The sequence below is a fragment of the Hippocampus zosterae genome, chromosome 18 (assembly GCF_025434085.1).
Source record: "Hippocampus zosterae strain Florida chromosome 18, ASM2543408v3, whole genome shotgun sequence".
NCBI classification, from domain to species: domain Eukaryota; kingdom Metazoa; phylum Chordata; class Actinopteri; order Syngnathiformes; family Syngnathidae; genus Hippocampus; species Hippocampus zosterae.
This window is the reverse complement of record NC_067468.1, coordinates 8,248,168-8,267,991: the sequence shown is the minus strand read 5'-3', so window position 1 is coordinate 8,267,991 and position 19,824 is coordinate 8,248,168. Positions and strand designations below refer to the sequence as shown.

At 41.1% G+C, this 19,824-nt stretch overlaps 2 protein-coding genes across 7 annotated transcripts; both read left to right on the top strand.

The window, feature by feature from the left end:
- Window positions 1-107: 107 nt before the first annotated feature.
- Window positions 108-3,639, top strand: rnf170 (ring finger protein 170). Of its 2 annotated transcripts, XM_052051269.1 has the most exons (7): window positions 108-416; window positions 625-799; window positions 895-973; window positions 1,214-1,328; window positions 1,855-1,928; window positions 2,028-2,159; window positions 2,715-3,639. In XM_052051269.1, exons 2-7 carry the CDS (start codon window positions 660-662, stop codon window positions 2,982-2,984), a joined length of 810 nt encoding a protein of 269 aa, XP_051907229.1. In that variant the 5' UTR covers window positions 108-416; window positions 625-659; the 3' UTR covers window positions 2,985-3,639. The 2 variants fall into 2 exon arrangements, with proteins under 2 accessions (XP_051907229.1, XP_051907231.1); XM_052051271.1 differs by lacking the exon at window positions 108-416 and having other exon boundaries at window positions 651-799; window positions 869-973.
- Window positions 3,640-3,828: 189 nt separating this feature from the next.
- hook3 (hook microtubule-tethering protein 3) lies at window positions 3,829-18,652 on the top strand. 5 transcript variants are annotated; one of them, XM_052051247.1, is made up of 25 exons: window positions 3,829-4,093; window positions 8,330-8,415; window positions 8,597-8,669; window positions 9,341-9,391; window positions 9,614-9,746; window positions 9,831-9,898; window positions 10,079-10,141; window positions 10,562-10,645; window positions 11,033-11,095; window positions 12,598-12,761; window positions 12,838-12,978; window positions 13,158-13,245; window positions 13,472-13,585; window positions 13,702-13,812; window positions 13,925-14,009; window positions 14,112-14,181; window positions 14,649-14,789; window positions 14,902-14,989; window positions 15,187-15,218; window positions 15,331-15,413; window positions 15,506-15,606; window positions 15,689-15,793; window positions 16,091-16,162; window positions 16,589-16,725; window positions 18,028-18,652. In XM_052051247.1, exons 1-25 carry the CDS (start codon window positions 4,079-4,081, stop codon window positions 18,041-18,043), a joined length of 2,184 nt encoding a protein of 727 aa, XP_051907207.1. In that variant the 5' UTR covers window positions 3,829-4,078; the 3' UTR covers window positions 18,044-18,652. The 5 variants fall into 5 exon arrangements, with proteins under 5 accessions (XP_051907207.1, XP_051907206.1, XP_051907205.1 ...); XM_052051246.1 differs by lacking the exon at window positions 3,829-4,093 and adding an exon at window positions 4,255-4,443 and having other exon boundaries at window positions 16,867-18,652; XM_052051245.1 differs by lacking the exon at window positions 3,829-4,093 and adding an exon at window positions 4,256-4,443.
- The last annotated feature ends 1,172 nt before the right edge of the window (window positions 18,653-19,824 follow it).

Below are 19,824 nucleotides of genomic sequence, written 5' to 3'. Positions count from 1 at the left end.
AGGAATTATCCTTCATTTTAATTTATAATACATATACTGTATAACCCGTCTTTGCAAACGGCGCAATGGGATTACCGCATCCTTTTCAATGGGCGTCTTGCGCCGAGGAACTCGGCAATCTCATTCGCAGAACATCTTCGGTAAGACCCAAGACGCTTGTCAATCAGGCAAACGGGTGGGTAGCAGCTAACAAGTTTTGGCTACTTTAAGCTAACACCAGTCCAAATTCAGTAAATATAAATTCTTTCGCGTACAAGGTATTTTGCTAAATTTAGCAACGATAGCCATCGTTCAGTTGTAACTTTAATATAATGACAGACAGCATTTACTGGAGGGCAATGTCTCAAAATCCTAGAAAGTAACGCCTTTACCAGACCGACTCCTGAGATAGTTTGTTTCCGTGGAGGAGCTAAAAGGTGAGTAGATTACTTACATCAACCTGGTGCATTAAATATGCCGTCTGTTAAACAGATATCGTAAATATTGTAACGATGCCTAGATCGCCAATATGATTTTGGTTGGATTGAAAACGATTCTTAGTGGCTGGCACGTAGCATGTTCATATGCTTGTTGACAATGTAGTGTGCTTAGCAATTGGACAGTATTTCTCCTTATTCACCACAGTAATGGAGGTAATGATTGGGTTATGAGTGTGGGTGATGGAGGACAATCAGTGTGCGGACGTGGACTATCTCATCCAAGATGAAGACACGTTAATAGAAGGTGTGAGCAACCAAGTTCTGTTTGTTGTGGTGCTCACCATCACCTTCCTGGCAGGCTTCCTTACGCTACTCTGCAGGTAAGCAAATACAGCAAAATATATTAGTTTACATGAAATCCTTGCTCATTTGCTTTTGTCGTTGACTAGATCATATCTACACATTGATATTTCAGAGAGGAGCAACCGCATAATATTCATCCGGAGAATCAGGAGCATGTTCGCGCTGTCCGACAGCAGCTTCAAACGGAGCAGGTTTGTAGGCTAATAACCGATGTCATAATTAATAATAAATCAAATACAGTAAATACAAAAAAGAAAAGCCATAATAGTTGTAGGATAATGCTACTTGAGCTGGCTATTGTCAGCTCTAAAAAGCTGACATCAGTGCAAATATCACTGGTATTATATTAGGTGATAATATGTAATTGTTGGCCATCTAAATTATGGCAATTTGATTCTTCACATGTTTTAATGTTAATGTATGTATCCCAGGAGGAAAATCCCCAGCCAGAACCCAGGCCGCAGTATTATAGAGACATGTCTTGCCCTGTATGTTTACAACAAGCTGTTCTCCCTGTTGAGACCAACTGTGGTCATCTTTTCTGTGGTAAGGATATTGTACTGCTGGTATCCACAATCCCAGTCAAGAAAAAAAAGCCAAAAAATCTATGGCCGATCTTTTCACTTAGGCAATTATTGAGTTTAGATGCTTTGAACGTGGTATGCACGCTCTTTGTACTTTCAACTGACTGTTAGAATTTAATTTCTGAATTCAGTTAAGCTTATTATGACGCACTAGAAATAAAACGGTAAAGTACAAATCTTTGCCTAAACTGACCAATCCTAGTATGGATCATAACAAATTTCACACCTTCACAGGTTCGCACCCCTTGCATTAAAATCAATGCATGACAAAAATGGTCAAAATCAAACAGATGCGTCAGAATTTAATGGGCTCTTCATTTGGCCCTGCTACAATGTTTGGTGGAAATCAGCGTAGTAGTTTTTGCCTGGGTAAAGGTACTCAAAGAGGAGGAACATTCTGCACTTTTATTCGATGGATAACTTGCCTTTTTTAAATGTATTTTTCTAAGATTAGCAACTTAATGTAGCTTTCCCCTGTCCCCATGTAGGTTCCTGTATTATAGCCTACTGGAGGTATGGCGCCTGGTTGGGTGCCATTAACTGTCCCATATGCAGACAAATGGTGAGACTTCACATCTGGGGTTTTTTTTTTCCATCTTGGACTTTCTTCAAATAAGCTCCTGTATATCTTGTATTTTTTTTGTCTCCCCCTTGTGTCCAGGTGACATTGCTCTTCCCGTTGTTCCATGAGCATGCCACTCCTCAGAGGGTCCAGGATGGTGAGGCAGAACCTCAGCTCATCCTAAGAGACATCAACGATTACAACCGTCGCTTCTCAGGCCAGCCAAGATCTGTGAGTTCTTAATTTAAAACAAAAAAACACAATTTTATTTGATTTGTTTTTTTACTTCAAAAGTTTTTTTTTTGTTTCGTTTATTAGTTTTAGTATTAGTTTTAGTTTTTAGAAAGATGTGTAGTGTTTGTCAAGAGCAAGATTAAGAAAAAATAAATGTCGCTAAATATTATGAAATGATTTAGATTCCTACAGTACAACACAGAAGTATAATTCTTCGTTCTTCTGTTCAGACATACATCAATACGGAAATAAATATATTAAAAACGAACCCTGACAGCTCATCTATAATATTAATTGACAATCTTGAAAACAGACATTTTTACTACAATAATAGTTTGATAAACTTAAGATGTAGTTTCAGTCACTTCCCCCCCAAGCATTTATTATTTTTTTCATTCTGCAATGTCAGCAAGGCACCACAACTAATAAGAACTAATAATAAACTAATAAATAGAAATAGATTATAAAGATGTCTGCAGTGACTTGTATTTTGTTTATCATTGTCACACGCTTGTTATTTATATTTTTTTCTTTCCCCCTAATTTCTCTCAGTTAATGGACAGGCTGCGTGACGTACCGACCCTCCTCCGCCACGCTTTCAGGGAAATGTTCTCCGTGGGCGGACTATTCTGGATGTTTCGAATCCGAATTCTCCTCTGTCTGGTTGGAGCCCTGACCTACCTGGCTTCGCCGCTCGACATCGTCCCTGAGGCGCTTTTCGGCCTTCTCGGATTCATGGACGACTTCTTTGTCATCCTCCTCCTCTTCGTCTATATCTCGATCATGTACAGGGAGGTGGTCACGCAGAGACTGAACGGCTAAGGCGGCCTTCGTCATTAAAAGACATTCCTGTGCCCTTTTGCAACCAGGGAGTCGAATATTATTTATGGGGGAGGTATATGTATAAATTACCAAAGGGAAAGTTTTCAACACTGTTGGGTTTGCTTTGCTTACTTGGTAGCCAGCGATCTTAAATCGTCAGAGGACTGGGATTTGAAAGGAATGACTCTTGATGGAAAACATTTTTTTTAAAGATGTGATGTTCATTTTTATTTCAAGTGGGCCAATTAATCGGATTTGTTATTGAAGCAGGGTTTCTATTAGACAGGAGGCCACAATTTGACAAAGTGCACTATTTGCATCAAGTTTTGGACGTTTGTTTTGTTTGATGGGACCTTGTTTACAATGGATTCGGCACCAACAACAACGTGTGCTGTATGGGGCTTGGAAATGTGCAAGTCATTGTGCGACTCATTATCCGTTCAGTGACTCTACATTTGTTCATTATGTTGACTATTCAATTCTCGGAAAATATCTAATTATCCTGATCAGTCATTGGATGTCTCGACTTGCAGAGTATTTCGATGATGTTGCACATGTGGCTATGAACTGGTGTTTACTGGAGACTGCACAGTTGGTGGGGGTTTGTCACCTGCATTTGACAAATAAATGTGATGCTTGAGCAATGTGCAATTAATACATTTGTGCTTTTAATTTTTTTTTTCATTAACTGAACAACAGCCATGAAGAGTCGACTTCTTTTTGTGGCACCGTAAGGTTGAAGAGAGGCCTACCTCTGGGCCGTAAATGGCTGCTGTAATCATATCCTGACCATCTGCCTTAGAGATTAGTGTTGTGACATACCTTAAGAAATCATTCAGGTGCTTCTGACTTCTCTGTTGTGTTGTACCTGTTCCTCAGTGTGTCCCTGGGGTGTTTTCGTTACTTTAAACTGGTTGGGCAAGAGTCCTGCAACACTGTGACTTTGAGTCGAGGCTTTACCACATTCAGCAACACAATTTTAATAATCTACAATCAAACGGTGATGCAGTGCCAGGGATTAATAGTGCACCTCGTCGTTTTGGAATCCACTATGGAATTCTTGCTTGCTGGGCGTGACCACAACTGAGAAAGTGATGTCCAGGAACAAAGTATGTCTACTTCATTACTTTCCATTGCTGTATATTGCGTTTTGCGACATTTTTTTGTTCAAATATGTACCTTGGATTAATAAAATATGGGAAACACTTAGTTTACAGTACTGTACAACAGAGGACAGTCCCGTATTACCCTCGTACAAGACTCCGCCCACCCAGCCCGCCTCAGGCAGACGCCGGTGTCGGATTGTGAGACACCCAGAGAGCGAGAGACCTCGGGAGCGTCTGAGGTTGCCAATAACTTTCGGCTTAAATAATCATCTCGATTCCGTCTATTTTTATTTATAATGTCTACATCGGGGCCCTTGGATCGAGTGGAACTTTGTGAAAGCCTCCTGACATGGGTAGGTCAGCAACCACCACGTCCGGTATTGTTTTTTCCCCCACCCCACCTCCGGCGAGCCGATGGCTAGCTAGCAAACTAGCTCACGATGCTAATGTTAGCTTGCGAGCTAACATCGGTGACGCTAGGCGGCTGGAGGAAAAAATGACACGAACTCACGCCGCTGACGTATGCAGGCCAGCTGTTGGCACGTCTGAGCTGCTGATGTGTTCTGTGCTAGCCGCTTGCAATCCGTGATTTGTTTCTTTTTGGTCAACCGGATCGTAGGCAAATTCCAGAAGATGTCATTTTTTTGACAGAGGTTCAGAGAATAAATACACTCGAAGAGTCTTTCTCTCTCGATCGTTGTCTTTCCACCGTTTTTTGTCTTTCGTGCATAATTTGACTCGTTCAGGTTTCAGTCATCCAATTATTGTATTTTGTTTATGAACCAAGCAGGAAAATGCAGCTTTAAATCAACGTGTGCGGCCGCATATGTAAATGTTTACATGACTGACGTGTAACATTAGCTCCAGTGTACTCATTCCTAATTACAGTATCCACTGACTTCGCAGTTATGGTACAAAAACATATTATTGAAGCTTAATTTGACAAAAAAAATTATTATCATCTGTGGGTAGGGAAAATTGTACATTTGTACTTGAGGGTAACTGCAGCAACTGCATCGCTGTATTTTATTCATCAGAGCATCGAGTACGTCCACAGAAACAGAACCGTATGTGCAACATGATCACTGTAATTATGATCATGAATTAAATCATAAATAGATAACAGCCATAAAAACAGTCTACTTTCTTTGTTTACATTCATGAAATAGCCCAATAAACTCACCAGGTAGGGATTACATAGAACACTGCAACATGTTTTGTCAAGTTCATGTGAAGTGGAGTTCTTGTAGGCTGAAATGCGGACATTGTATGCAGGCACAGATAAAGAACACACATTTCTATGTCGGGAATGTCATGCTACTGGAGAAATATCAACACATTCCTACGCCATGTCAACAAAGTCATGAAATGGCATGTTATTGATAATACAAAGCCAGCATTGTCTGCAGTTTACAGTAAAAATATGCACTTTGTTAAAACAGAGCTTTGTCCGTGACAGTGTGCTGCCTCTGAACCAAGCTGCTGTTACCTTGCTTCAATGTTACTGATAATTACATATTTTTGTCAGGGAAAAGTGCGTATCGAGTTCATAAGTTCATTTTCTAAATGTCAATTGTTCATCCTTTTGTCTCATCTTAACAAATAAGCCAACTAAGTTTTTTTAAATATAAATTGCCATCCATCGGAAAATGGATGGATGGAATGGAAATTGCCTTATCATTGAATATTGGTAAAGAATGAAGCAGCAGTTCATATCCTTGAATTTCGACTGATCAAGTTTGATTAAGTTTGAGTTTGATTACTCTTTTTCCACCTGACCAAACAAGGCACACAAAGGGGAAAACGGACGAGCAAAGGGTGCTGGTGTGAAAGCACCTAAAGCTTCGCTGAAGCTAAAAGGTAACCTGGTGTCTGGGCCAGAGCAGTAAAATTAATTTGTCACAGGTTGGTGCTCGTATTTATTTCACAGTGCCACTGTGGGAAATGCTCGACGTATGTGACAAATATCAGACATGCACAAATCTGACTTGACTTTGCAGTGTTTTTAATCTAGGAAATGTATTACAAATAAACAGGAGCACCCACTGTCACACATAAGTCCATTGGTTTTCACATTGCTAATGTAATGACGGTGTATTTGTCGTGTGTGTGTGTGTGTGTGAGTGTGTCATTAATGCAGGTGGTCAAGTTATGTCATTGGCATGTCCTCAGTTGAAGTCTTGTTACCATAACACTTATTAATCTGCAAAAATGTCTGTAGATCACACCAAAATTGAACAAATCAGCCTTTGTTCATGCGAGTAATGGGAGAAACATTCGTCAGATACCTGCCGGCCAACCACAACAGTATGAACACTCGCCCAATTTAAACATAATAACACCGTTCGCCGTTGTGTCTGTGGTGGTGTTGAACTGCATGTACTTCATCCTAATTAGGGCTGCGTAATATTTTGCTTAGCTCAAGTAGTTACAAGTCAAACACGAAGAACACCTCTCATCGTGACATAGTCCACTTCAACACATTTCTCAACCACAATAGGAAACAGATTAAAATCTCTCAGGCGGTGTTAAAATTGAGCTGTAATATTTTTGTAAAGGCACAACCAGGCAAAGTAACCCGGAAATACAAGTGTCTAGTTGTCTGACTGCAGAAGATATTTAATTATTTAATTAAAAAAAATTTTTTTTTAATACAGACATTCAAATATACATCGAAGAGACAGTCACAACTGCTCAGTAAGCTGCAGTAAAATTAGTTTTTTTTGTTGTTTTTTTTCCCCCTGCAGAGGTTAACGAGTATGTGGCTGTGGGTATTATCATATTCGTTTTTTGCTCCTCCATTCGTGTTTGAGTTTCTATTGCTACTTAACATTTAAGTCCATTTCGAAAAATATTGAACATGATGGTTTGTCTCCATTTTTTCTGTTGGTTTGGTTTGTCGTAACTGTGTAATCATAATAGCTGTTCTTGTTTGGAACACTTTTCATTAGGCTTTCATTAAAGAATATATTCGGGGATAAAAGTGTCAAATGATATTTCAAATTTCAACAGCCCGAACACTTGTCTTTTGCTTATCTCCTACTTTTGTTCCATGACCCGTTTTCCGGTGACGCTGTTGCTAACCCCCCAACTCTGACCTCTTTTTAGCAAGCTAGCTAGTCGTCAGTAGAAGTATCCAGCATGGCCTTGTGTATCTGTTGCTGCCTGGGATTTAGAAGGTTAAAAAAAAAGGAGGATCTATGTCACCGCTCAAAAATAAGTGTGGCTATCATGCATCCGGTGTATTATATGTCGACGGCCATCAATCGTAAAGATTAACGTTCCGAAGACAGCCGGGAAACGTTTTTACATCTCATTCTTGTCTGTTAGGGGTTTTGGGTGTGTCTTTGCATGTTTTGTTTCATTCAACTTGTCTTTTTGGGAAGGGAAGTGAGTAAAGTGACCAAATGTTGCAATGACGCATGTTTTGCAGACTTTTCCTCCTGTAATGTAGCAAATATAGCATCTTTACATAGCCATAATACTACTCGCGTGCTTACTGTCATGGATAGTTTTGCGAGTTACACACTCAGTCGTTCTTCGACACAGTGTTATGTAATAAAGGGGTGTTGTTTGGGTCCTGTGTGTTGGCTGTGAGCCAGTGGGCAGTCTTGAGATATTTGTCTGCCGGACACAGATCCTCTCAAACCAGCTCTTGGAATCCTTTTGAGATTAGTTCAACCCTTTTCAGGCCAGTTGAGCGCCACAGTCACATATGTTGTTGGTATTGTATGAGGGCGTCAGGACCTTTTTTTTTTTTTTTTTGAGACGCCTCTTGAGACTTCATGGACTTTTAAGTCCTGTTATTAAAAAAAAAAAATAAGAGCTAGTGATACGTAAGCAAGAGTTCAATGGTTTCATTTCCTTCCTGTCAAATTCCAACATTCCTGCTCTCAATTTCACCACCTCTGTCACATGAATTGTTGCCATGTCGATTTGCCATTCTGAGCAAGTAGATTTCTTTCAGCTCTAAGTAGAAGTAGAGACAACATAATTCATTGAATGACTGAAATAGGTTTGAACATTTCTTGACACTCCTCTTTAAGAACCGATGGCAATGCACCCTTTTACATTTGAACTTGCTTTAGTTTAAATCAAATCATCCTCCATATTTTTATAAGCTGTCAGGTTAAATGATCCTACAGTATATTGAAATGGCTGTTATTTATAGCCTTACCGCTCTTTGTACAAAGATGATTAAACACTGTTGGTTACCATCTCAATGATTTGTTTGTTTAGGTTCAAACATTCGGCGTGGAGGCTCAATGCAAGACTGTCGAGGATATGACGAATGGTGTTGTTATGGCGCAGGCTCTACAGAAAATGTAAGTTGAGGATTTGAGAAGTGTGGCAATGACTGGATTTTGTGACCGTCTTCACATATCTGGTGGCATCCTCGGGGTGCTTTGCCTCATTTGCGTTGCAAACTGAGCTCAATATTCAATGAATCTTACTGGGACGCGCATGGGTTACCTGAATGACACATTTTCCATGTTCATTTTGCAGAGATGAAGTATATTTCAATGATGCATGGATTAGTCGAATCAAGCCAGATGTGGGTGACAACTGGAGGTTAAAGGTAAGGAGAATTCGGAGTGATGCTGCATGCTCAGTGTCGTGTTTTCGTATGGTGCCTGCTTAGTTTTCTACCCATTTAATCATGACATTGTCTCAAAGTATAGTAGTGTAAGATTATAAAAGACTATCGCATATCGCAGCTGCCTTCTGGCAGTAGGCGGAGTAAACTCTGAACTGCCAGCCAATCACAGGGCACACATCGACAAACAACCATTCGCACTCACAGCCACACCCAGCGACATCTCAGAGTGTTCAAATAACCTACCGTGTTTGTTTTTGGAATATGGGAGGAAACCGGAGTACCCGGAGAAAACCCACAGAGGCACGGGGAGAACATCCGAACCCCACACATTTGAATCATTATTATGTTATTTCCTCAAATACTGACTTCTGCTCTAATACAGTGCCTCGGTTGCATCCTCCGCTCGAGCAAATAAAAGCCTAGCTTCTTAAAATACATGAAAAAAAACACCCCCTTTTTATACCTGAGGAAAAAACAGATGTCTAAGGCATTTGTTTGTGTTGAAAAGCATATCGTGATTCCAACCAAATGTTGCTAGTATAAGAAGAAATATTGCACTCTTGTTTGAAATTCGGGTGTGAGACTCAACTGTTTTCTTTGCATCATATTTCGAAAAAAAATGTGACGCGGTCGATTCCTCTTACTTTCAGGTCAGCAATCTAAAGAAAATTCTCAAAGGTATCCTAGACTACAACCAGGAGGTAAGACAGATCTCTTTTGACCAGTTTTTCTTCTCATCAGTTGCCAGTCTGGCTGCCTCAAGAATTATATTGCTTAGACACGTCACCTAAAGTTCAATGGGCACAATTGCTCGGTGTCGCTGCTTGTGTTGTTTTAACATTGAAAAAGTGTTCTCCTGTTGCTGATGATTGAGTTGACTTATAAGGAAACATTGCAATGAATAGTCCGCTCTCCCTCTCAAGATTCTCGGCCAACACATAAACGACTTCACGCTACCTGACGTCAGTCTCATTGGAGAGCACTCCGACCCGGCAGAGCTCGGGAGGATGCTTCAACTCATTCTAGGCTGCGCTGTCAACTGTGAACAGAAGCAAGGTGCACACCAAATTGCGTCCGATGACATTTTCTTCCTTCTGACCATGCTCAAAGCTTACCTCGTCGTTTTGTTTCTTCCTCTAGAATATATCCAAACCATCATGATGATGGAGGAATCAGTCCAGCACGTTGTCATGACAGCCATCCAAGAGGTAGAATTTCATTATCAGGCCTTTGATGCCTTTGTGAAAAACGGTTTGGTCAAGATTTTGTGGATTTTAGACATTCAGACTTCCCCTCAATTGCACCTCGATCTCTTCGGTCAACTTTCCAGATACATGTTGCTCTATGGAGTCATATCGTTAATCGACTTGTTTTTGTGTTTATGATAGCTGATGAGTAAAGAGACTCCAGTGACAGGCGGAAATGACTCCTACGTGGATCTCGACAGACAGGTAGACACGCCTGCATTGACTTGATCGTTTTCACGACCTGCTGGCAAAACAATGTACCGAATGATTGTCCTTGCATATTTATGAAATCTGTATCTTAACGTCACACGACCAAACTCAGAAAATAACTGAGCCGTGATTGGTCTTTACCTGAGCCCTGAGCAATTGTAATGTCATTTTCAGATAACGGCAAAGTGGCAAAATGGCCGCTCATTTGAGCTGAATCAAAATGGGTGGATTTTGCCTCTTCATTCATCCTCCACAAATCACAATCCGAAGGGCATGTTGAGCCCCTCGCGGGGTCGCAAAGAATATATTCTTGTCAAGAAAATTTAGGGGGGTTAACTTCCCCTTTAATAGATTGTTGCTGTCCAGTAGAAACCTTGTGTTTGTCATTGAATTTCACTTTCATTTTTACGCTAGCTGAAGAAGTCTGTTGAGGAGCTGAATGAAGCTTTGGCCACAAAGGAGGAGATTTCCCAGAGGTGTCGAGAGCTAGACATGCAGGTTGGTTTCGTGTAATTTTAATCCCATATTATTATTATTTTACTTTTTATTTTACCTTTTGTATTTGGAAATCTCAGTGAGCCTTTTCACATCTACCATAAAATGATGGATTGGCGCCCCCCCCCCATCCCCTCTATTTTGTGTAAATACAGCTACATGGTATCTTCCCTTGCTTTTTCCTACTGGTTCTTAAAATGTTGGTATGGCTTCAGGACGTCCTGTGCCATCCTGGCCAATGATGAACATTAACTTTTTTTTGTATGCATGCATTTGCCACCAGCGCCAGAAATGAGCCCGGTTTAAAGGATTATCTAATCTCCTGTTGTGTTCAGTCTGTTTCCTTCTAATTTCCTGACTATTTCAATTACTTTGTGCCTTGCTTTGAAGGCCCTCCATGTTCAAGAGGAGCGTGATAGACTGAGATTAGAGTTTAATGAGCTAGAAGAGAGGGTAAATTCAAACTTTATTTCTGCCACTGTCTTCCATTCATTCTGTGTGGTGTGTCTTAATAACAGTCCGGGCTTTTTCAGTTTGCTTGCATTAATGACCCCTTCCGTGTTATCGATATGTGTAATGCTAGTGTGGAACTATGCACACACCTTGCGATATACTGACCAAAACTGCAATTTTGTGTCATGTGTTAGCCTGCCACAACTAATCTCCTGTCTTTTCCCCTGTATCGCGCATCCCAGCTGCAACGGTAGATTGAAATACTGGCTCCTTAGACCAGGAATAGTTTTTTTTTAATGGTATTGCGTACAAATATGCATCTCTAAATAACCTCAGGTGTTTAGAATTCATATCTCTAGTGTGCAGTATATTTGAAAAAAATATTTTAGTAGTTTAACCTAACCTGATAACATGATAAGATGTCCACTGTTGCAACCGCTGTACCCGAAAGTCTTAATAAATACGGTATGTGTGTTCTAAATAACTGTTTCCATTTGACCAAACCAAGCAGTATTTCTGGTTGACTAAACTTGTCCCACTGTTTTGTATTTTTTTGTGCAATGATATGATGGTCAGGAGTAACTTCCAAGATAAATCTATATTTAGGGACGTGCAATAAAAGATTTAGGGTGCGGCTTTTGCTTTGCTTTGTGTGGAGTTTGATACCCTGTCTATCACACAGACGAGACAACATCAAACCATATGTAGCCTTCTATGATAGTTTGCCTTGTTGAGGATTTGCCATGCGTTTGTCTTCTTACTCGAACTGATGTTGCAGTGAAGCGACTCTTTTAGGTGTCACCTAGGGCTGGGTGATGTAGCCTTAAAATTATGTCTATTTTGTTTTCACAAAAATCCTACCTCACAGAAAAAGCCTATGGCAGTTATTCAAAACAAGCGGAACTCTCCTTGTCCCAAACCAGCTTTAAACCATTTTCCCCCACAGCTGTTTTTTCACCCCAATGCCTTCCTCTTGGGCTGTTTTCTCTTTGTATGGGAAACAGTGTGAAAGGGATTCCGCTCATTTTGTGTGTTTCCTATCAGAAGAAAGAAAGTTGTTACTTTTGTGAAAATTACTCATTTAAGGAGAGGCAGAAGTCACTAAGCTAGCTCGTTAGCATTTGCATCGCTGTTGTTTACAGTAATGTGTGTAAGTATCATCAGTCGGGACGCACTTTGAAAGATGGAAGCCGCAAAGAACAGTCGGGGCGGGGGGGGGGGGGGGAAGAAAGTTGCTTGTTACTTTTGTGAAAATTTGTCCTTTAAGGAGTGGCAGAAGTCACTAAGCTAGCTCGTTAGCGTTTGCATCGCTGTTGTTTACAGTAAAGTATCTAAGTAGCATCATTCGGGACGCACTTTGAAAGATGGAAACCGCAAAGAACAGTCGTAGGGAAAAAAATACTTGAATGTATCGATACACTTTATTCATCCCCCAGCCCTAGTGTCATCTATCTTGAATGTCTTTCGCTTTAATGGCATTAATTTCACCTCTTGAACTTCAGGTTGCGGCCCTGCAGGAGGAAAAGAGTAGTTTGCTTGCAGAAAACCAGCTTTTAATGGAGAGGCTCAACCAGTCGGACTCCATTGAGGATATAAACAGCCCAGCTGGCCGCAGACACCTCCAGCTCCAGACACAACTGGAGCAGCTCCAGGAAGAAACGTTCAGGTCTGGATTTACGAGACAGGAGAAAGGATATGGAGATTGGAAGATGTTATATATGAATTACGGTAACTGTTTCCAGGTTGGAAGCATCAAAAGACGACTACCGGATCCGTTGTGAGGAGCTTGAAAAAGAACTCTTGGAGGTTAGGTCGCAGAACGAAGACCTCACATCTCTGGCAGATGAAGCCCAGTCACTGAAGGATGAGATGGATGTGCTTAGGTAAGCAATCTTGTCGGATGTGTCGACAAGATTTGGAAGGGGGGGGGGGGGAGTTTAGAAATAATTTATCTTGATCTCATTTTGTTCCATCACAAAAAAACGGAGGGTGTTTTGACTTTTTATATTCCCTGTACACGTGAACCCGATGGAGAATAAACCACATCTTGTTTTTCAACCAGGCATTCCTCAGACAAAGTGTCAAAGCTTGAGGGCACAGTCGAACACTACAAGAAGAAACTTGAGGACATGGGACTTCTTAGGAGACAGGTAAGTTGCAAAAGGAATAAATGCCAAATCAGAGTCAACCATTCCCAAAAGCATCATCCTCAACTGCTTGGTGGAAATGTGAATCCCCCAAATGACATATTTTGTTTTCATCAAGCTGCGATTTAATTTTATTTGCATCATGTTCTACGCAATAAAAAAAAGAAGAAACACTCACAGACATGCACACATGGGCGAAATAGTCAACTTCCTGTTTCCATTTTGGCAGACTAAGCTTTTGGAGGAAAAGAACACGGCGTTAATGCAGACCAACATCGGTTTAGAAGAAGAGATTCGAAAGGCGAATGCTACCAAGGGTCAGTTGGAGACATACAAAAGACAGGTAACTCCAAAGGCCACTCCCACACCCCCTGTTACTCCTTACACATGTAGCTGTATATGTAACTTACACCACCTTACTCTGGTAATGATGATCATCTCCCTTTCGCTCGGCCGTAGGTGGTCGAACTTCAGAACAGGCTGTCCGAGGAATCGAAAAAGGCCGACAAGATGGAGTTTGAGTACAAACGCGTCAAAGAGAAAGTCGACTCGCTCCAGAAAGAAAAAGACGTATGTACAGTATTCAACATTTGTTTTAAAAAATCCTAAAACGGTATATTCTGTCACTGTTGCATTTACTAACTGACACCCAAACAATTCGCTTTTCTGCTTTTTCCTATAGCGGATGCGAACGGAGAGAGACTCTTTGAAGGAGACCATTGAGGAGCTGCATTGCGTCCAAGCTCAGGAGGGGCAACTTACGTCAGGTGCAATGATAAAAAATGTGTCCACGTTTGGAGTCGATTTGAATAGTAAGCTTCGTTTTAACCTCAATAATGGACACTAACAACAACCATCTTTTTGCAAAGGTCTTCTCCCTCTAACTGGCGCTGATGGCTCTGATTCGTTGGCGGCTGAGATCACAACGCCAGAAATTCGGTATGTTTTCTGCACTGCACGGCTTGTGCGCCTCAGTAGCGATCAAAAATCCAACTGCAAAGATTTTCTTCAAGTGGGACATTTGGTCTGAGCTGCTGGTTCATTTTGCCGCCACATGCTTTGTAGCTCATTCTGCTTTCCACCCCTGCTGTTTTATGAGTTTGGCTTAAAAAGCGGTACTCCCTAACTGAGTTATGTAATCGCAGCATACGAGTTACATCAGCCTGACTGCTGCTTTCCAAGAGGGTTTGATTATTGCGCTGGCTGGCTGATGTATTTTTTTTTTCTTATATTTTTTTTTTAATTCCTGCTCTTAGAAAATGTAGCTTGGTCCTCCACCTGCAAACCGAACTTAATAGCAATTGTTGCTTTCTGTTTGAATCAAACATCGTGGCTGCTTGGGTCATGAACAGAGAGAGTTCTTAACTTGATGAATAATTCCCTTTCACGAATGTGTTTTCACACAGGGAGCATTTAATTCGCCTTCAGCATGAGAACAAAATGCTGAAGCTGGCTCAAGAGGGCTCCGATAACGAGAAGATCGCACTTCTCCAGAGTCTGCTGGAAGACTCGAATCGAAGGAACAGTGAACTGGAGACCGAAAACAGGTCAAGCGTAGCTACCTCCGTGATATTGAATCTCATCTGTCAGACTGCAAGCGCCGTGCTGTGTTTAAAGCTATGTTGTCCAACTGGTCTCTGTGCGTTCCACGCTGTGCAGATTAACCAATCAGCGCTTGATGGAGGAGCAAAGTCAGATAGAAGAGCTACAGAAGAATCTTCAGGAACAAGGTTCCAAAGCGGATGATGTACGTTTAATCCCCGTCTGCGTGTCACTGAATTCAAGAGACTCGAAAGTTCTACAAAAAAAAAGTTGAAAGAGGCTCACTGATGATGAGTTCGGTCATTTAGCCTGGCGCAGTTTCTACATTCATCCAAAAGACTGAAGCCACACGTGAAAATGTTACGTGCGTTTTCAACCCCGATTCTCTCTTTTGCCTTTCAGTCCTCCTTGAAGAAAAAATACGCAGAGCACATGTAAGTACGAACCGACCACTCTGTGCTGTTCCTTCCAAAAGATTTTTGTCATTAAAACCAGGCCATCGTGGCAGTACAGGCTCGATTCATTTCATTGTTCTCTCCTCACCAGGGAGAAGCTCCAAGAGGTGAACAACGAGTTGCTCAAGAAGAACGCCTTCATAGATGAGATGGAGCCCAAATACGCGGCCAGCTGTGAGTTAGTAGCAAGAGTGCACCTTCACTCGCGACCGCTTGTCATCTTTGAATGTTATTTACGGAGCTGTGGCTATGTCTGTGTTTGTTAGCTCAACGAGTGGATGAACTGGAGGAGGCCTTGAAAAAGAAAGATGACGAGATGAAACAAATGGAGGAGCGGTATAAGAAATATCTGGAGAAAGCTAAGAGCGTGAGGATTAAAAAAAATTTTTTTGTAACCTTTGGAACAATGAACAGCAGAACACTTGTGACTGATTATATTGGCTTCGCAGGTGATTCGTACTCTGGATCCTAAGCAGAACCAGGGCTCGGGTCCAGAAGTTCAGGCCTTGAAAAACCAGCTGCAGGAGAAAGAGCGAATGTTGCACTCATTGGAGGTAAGCAATAGAGGGCTCCGTCCTTTTAGAAATTACCCACAATGCACTACTGGCGGCCATATTGGAGGGCTGTTATAAACAAGCCAGACGCGAAGTCTTCGTGTATGGCTTGTTTATAACAGCCCTCCAATATGGCCGCCAGTTTTCTTACTGTAAGAGAGGAGCCGTTTTGCCGAGTGACTCGGTGACCCTAGGCAGGACTGTGTGATTCTGTTCTTAAGTTATACTGTATAGAATTTGGAACATTTGTTTCATGTTTCAAAGAGTTTGTTTGGTTTTTTTTTTTTGCGGCCACAGAAAGAGATGGATAAGACGAAGAGCCAGAGGGATTACGAGGAGAAGCTAATCGTGTCGGCCTGGTACAATATGGTAAGACTGACATCAACAGTTTAAAAAAAAAAAAAAAAACAGGCCTTTGAAATAATCAATTCACACATGAGCCCCATAAACTCTGAACATTTGATCACACATACACACATGCATAGATTTAGTTTTCAAATGTTCATTTTAGATTTATAACTGTTATATAATGGGCAAGTCACAATTTTTTTTAATGCAAAACTGATTTCAGTGACTCATTTTGTTTGAAAACCACATCGCTAGATGGCAGTATAAGGCTAAGCCTAACAGCTAAACACTTTTTTCCCCTCTTTTGTTTGTTTGGTTTTATTCCCCCCAATACATCAACATTAGCACACTGGTGATTCCTGCTGTGTCGTCCATTTGAAAATGTATAAACTACAATTAGATTGCGCTGATTCTGTTTCATTCTCATCGCCCCATTTGTTTTCCCAGGGAATGACTTTCCAGAAGAAGGCGGCCGAAGACAGATTGGCCAACACGGGCTCGAGTCAGTCTTTCCTGGCCCGCCAGAGGCAAGCCACCAATTCGCGTCGTGCCTACCCAGGCCACGTCCAACCAGCTACCGGAAGGTAGAAAGGCATGGGGGGGACAAAAAAAAAAAAAAAACGCCACAGCAAAACTACTTTACAAAGCCCTTGAACTGTTCATTTCAATTTCCCGCCTAGTGATTTTCTTTTTTTTTTTGTTTTTCCACCCTTCTTCCCGATCAGATCCGTGAGGTAGCGATGCCAGGCAAGACTGCCAAAAAAAACTTTTCACCACTTTTATTCCCGTCTAAACTTATTTTTCCTGATGGCGGACCCCACACATCCCAGCATTGTTCTATATCATCAGGCATTATTAATCTCCCGAAACGCATTGCTCTCCACTTAATGTCAACCTCTACAGGCAGTACTCATGCACAATTCTACCTATATCAGTCTTAAACATTTTTTTTGCTACCTCTAACTACTCATATTAATATAATACTTCATATAATCAGTTCATGATGACCATCCTCAGGAAAGAACCACGCAGACATCTTTTTTTTCAGTACTGTAATTCCTAACCGGGCTCATGAGTACAATATGTTGACTCGGAGGGTTGGAAAAAAACAATTTCAGAAGGGTCAAAAGCTTCACCAGCGTATATTGGTTCTTTCATCAAACATTTAGTGCCAAAATGGAATATTGAATACACTATAAAGACAAAAGGGTTGGTACACCTGCATCTCCTGGAAGTGGAAATTGAAGAAAGAATAGATTGGAGCATCCCGTTCATTTTTTTTCTCTCAATGTCATGCCTTTTACCCAGAACAACATTCATGGCTCACAATTTTCATTTCCAAACCTTTTCTACTCTCCGACTTTCAAAAAGGAATGTTATGAATTTGTCATCTTTGCAGACACCAGATCTGATGTGGGGAGATGTTTGATTTTTTTTTATTATTATTTACCGTGGCCAAGAAGTACAAATGAGGTCTAATGTGTGCACAAAATACGAACCGGTGGCCAGCTTCAATCTTCCCACAAAATACAAATGAATATCATTCCTGAGAAAAATTGCTCAGACTTTCTCTTAAAGCTATAAAGTGAGATAGATGACTTTTTGTGTTGCTGTTACTAACTCAAAGTATGCTTCATCACACAAAACGACGGTAGTAATTGCGATATTTTATGCATGTTATACCCATTCCATGGCCACAAATGATCACTTTGTGCGCGACTTGCATCAAAACTGTGGCCACAGTTTCAAAATTATATTTTCCCCGCATCACGTCTGAGACACAGCAGTCATCCGCTTGAATCAGGGCCAAAATTTGCTGCTAACATTCCCTGCTATCTGACCGCAAATCTCCTGTTCTCCTCCCTACCCCTCCCCATCCCCGACAGCAATATTCCAGCATGATCGGCACACCAGAGACCCGGCTCGATATGGTCTGGCCCGTCTGTGGTCCGAAACCCGAGGCGCACGATGCATGAAATCCCTGCCTGCAGACTCTTTGCATGACTTTGCGTTGACTGTGAGTTAACCCGGCATACAGCATGAGCACTAACAACCCTCTGCAGCGTTGCAATCCAAAAGCGCGCCAGTAGGGGGGGCCGTGGGTAAAGGAAACACTTGACTCCTCTCCTCGACCAGTTCATTTAGTCATCTCTTGTTTTCCTCTCTTGCTCATCACGGACATGCCTGCCTGTGTTTCCCTAACTGCATCAGTTCTGTTACGAACTCCTCAGCCAAGGCCAGAACAGCACAGTGACATCTATCCTGAATACCTCAACGGCATTTTTTCCCCATATGTTCTGTCGTGAATTAATGTCAGTTATGTGAGAGGAAAATACCGGTAATCCAAATGCGGGGGAAAAAATAGACTCCTTTTTTCGAGATCGTTCCTCTCCCCTTTTGGACACTGACATTGTGTAAAAGAAAAAAAAACTCCTTAACAGGTGACCCAAGGGCATGCTAGCTGGGTTTTGAGCTCAAGTTTTAGCAGATAGGCATAGGATGGGAAAACGTTTGTATACAACATTTAAAAAAAAAAATCACAAGTCCACCTTTTAAGTATTTTTCTAAACTAGAACATAATTAGGGTGTACTTTGTGATGTAATGTTGATTTGATACATATGTACATAGCGGATTTGAACATAAATGCGTGCTACAGGAGATGTCCAAGGAAATAAGAACCAGTATTGAGCCAAAAGTATTCACACACCTGTGGAAAATGGAGAAAAGTAAATTAGCTATCGTTGGCTAATGAACAGTCCTTTTTTTTTTATTACAAAATGCTGAACAGATGAAAATCTCTGTTCACAAACACCTTGGGTGAGTTTTCTTTTTTTTCGACTGTTCAATTTATTACAATACAGTAATAATGACAAAATGAGCATAAGTCAACTTTTATCACGCAGCTTCATATTATACATTTTGCGTAGCATTTTGAATGCGTATTTATATTTTTATTTGCGGGGCTTGATATGTCAGCATATTTAAAGTGGTTGGTTACATGCACGTTATGAGCATCAATGCATACTTTGAGATGGGTGAATCCTCCACTTGAGTGCCTTTTGTTACTGGTGCGCTGATTTTTTTTGAAGGCGGTGTGCAAGCCGACCTGAGACATCAGTTTTTATTGGGTCATTTTGGAAAAGAAAATTATAGGAAATGACCATTAACCGCCTCCGGATTCATCGTTGATTATAAGCAAAGGTGGATGATGGCCTTTTCCTTATTTTACTCAATCATGTGAAAACGGTTTCTCTTATGCAGTGCATTTTGTTTTATTTTTTTATTTTTTCATTTTAAAATCTGCAAAGGTTATTTATTCTTTGGTGTCTTGTGCAGAAGTGTTAGTATTACGTTACACTGATAAAGAATTCGTATAACGTTAAATTACAAAGCAAAGAGGCGGTCTCCTGCAGTCCTTGGTCTTCGTTTTATGGCGTGACACGAAACTGAACTGTCAGACCCAACGAACAGTGTGTCCCTTTTATTTCTTGACCGGGAGGACACAGTCTCAGGTCTTAAAAAAATCAATCTTGTAACAAGAAAAGCACATTTTAAACCTCTGATGAACTTGTTTTGGATTCACCCTTATTCTCCAAATGAAACGCTTTCATACTCGTGTGGCTTTTTTTTTCTCTCCCCTCCCGTGGGAATTTAATAAATGGTCTTTTGCGGTATTAGCGCT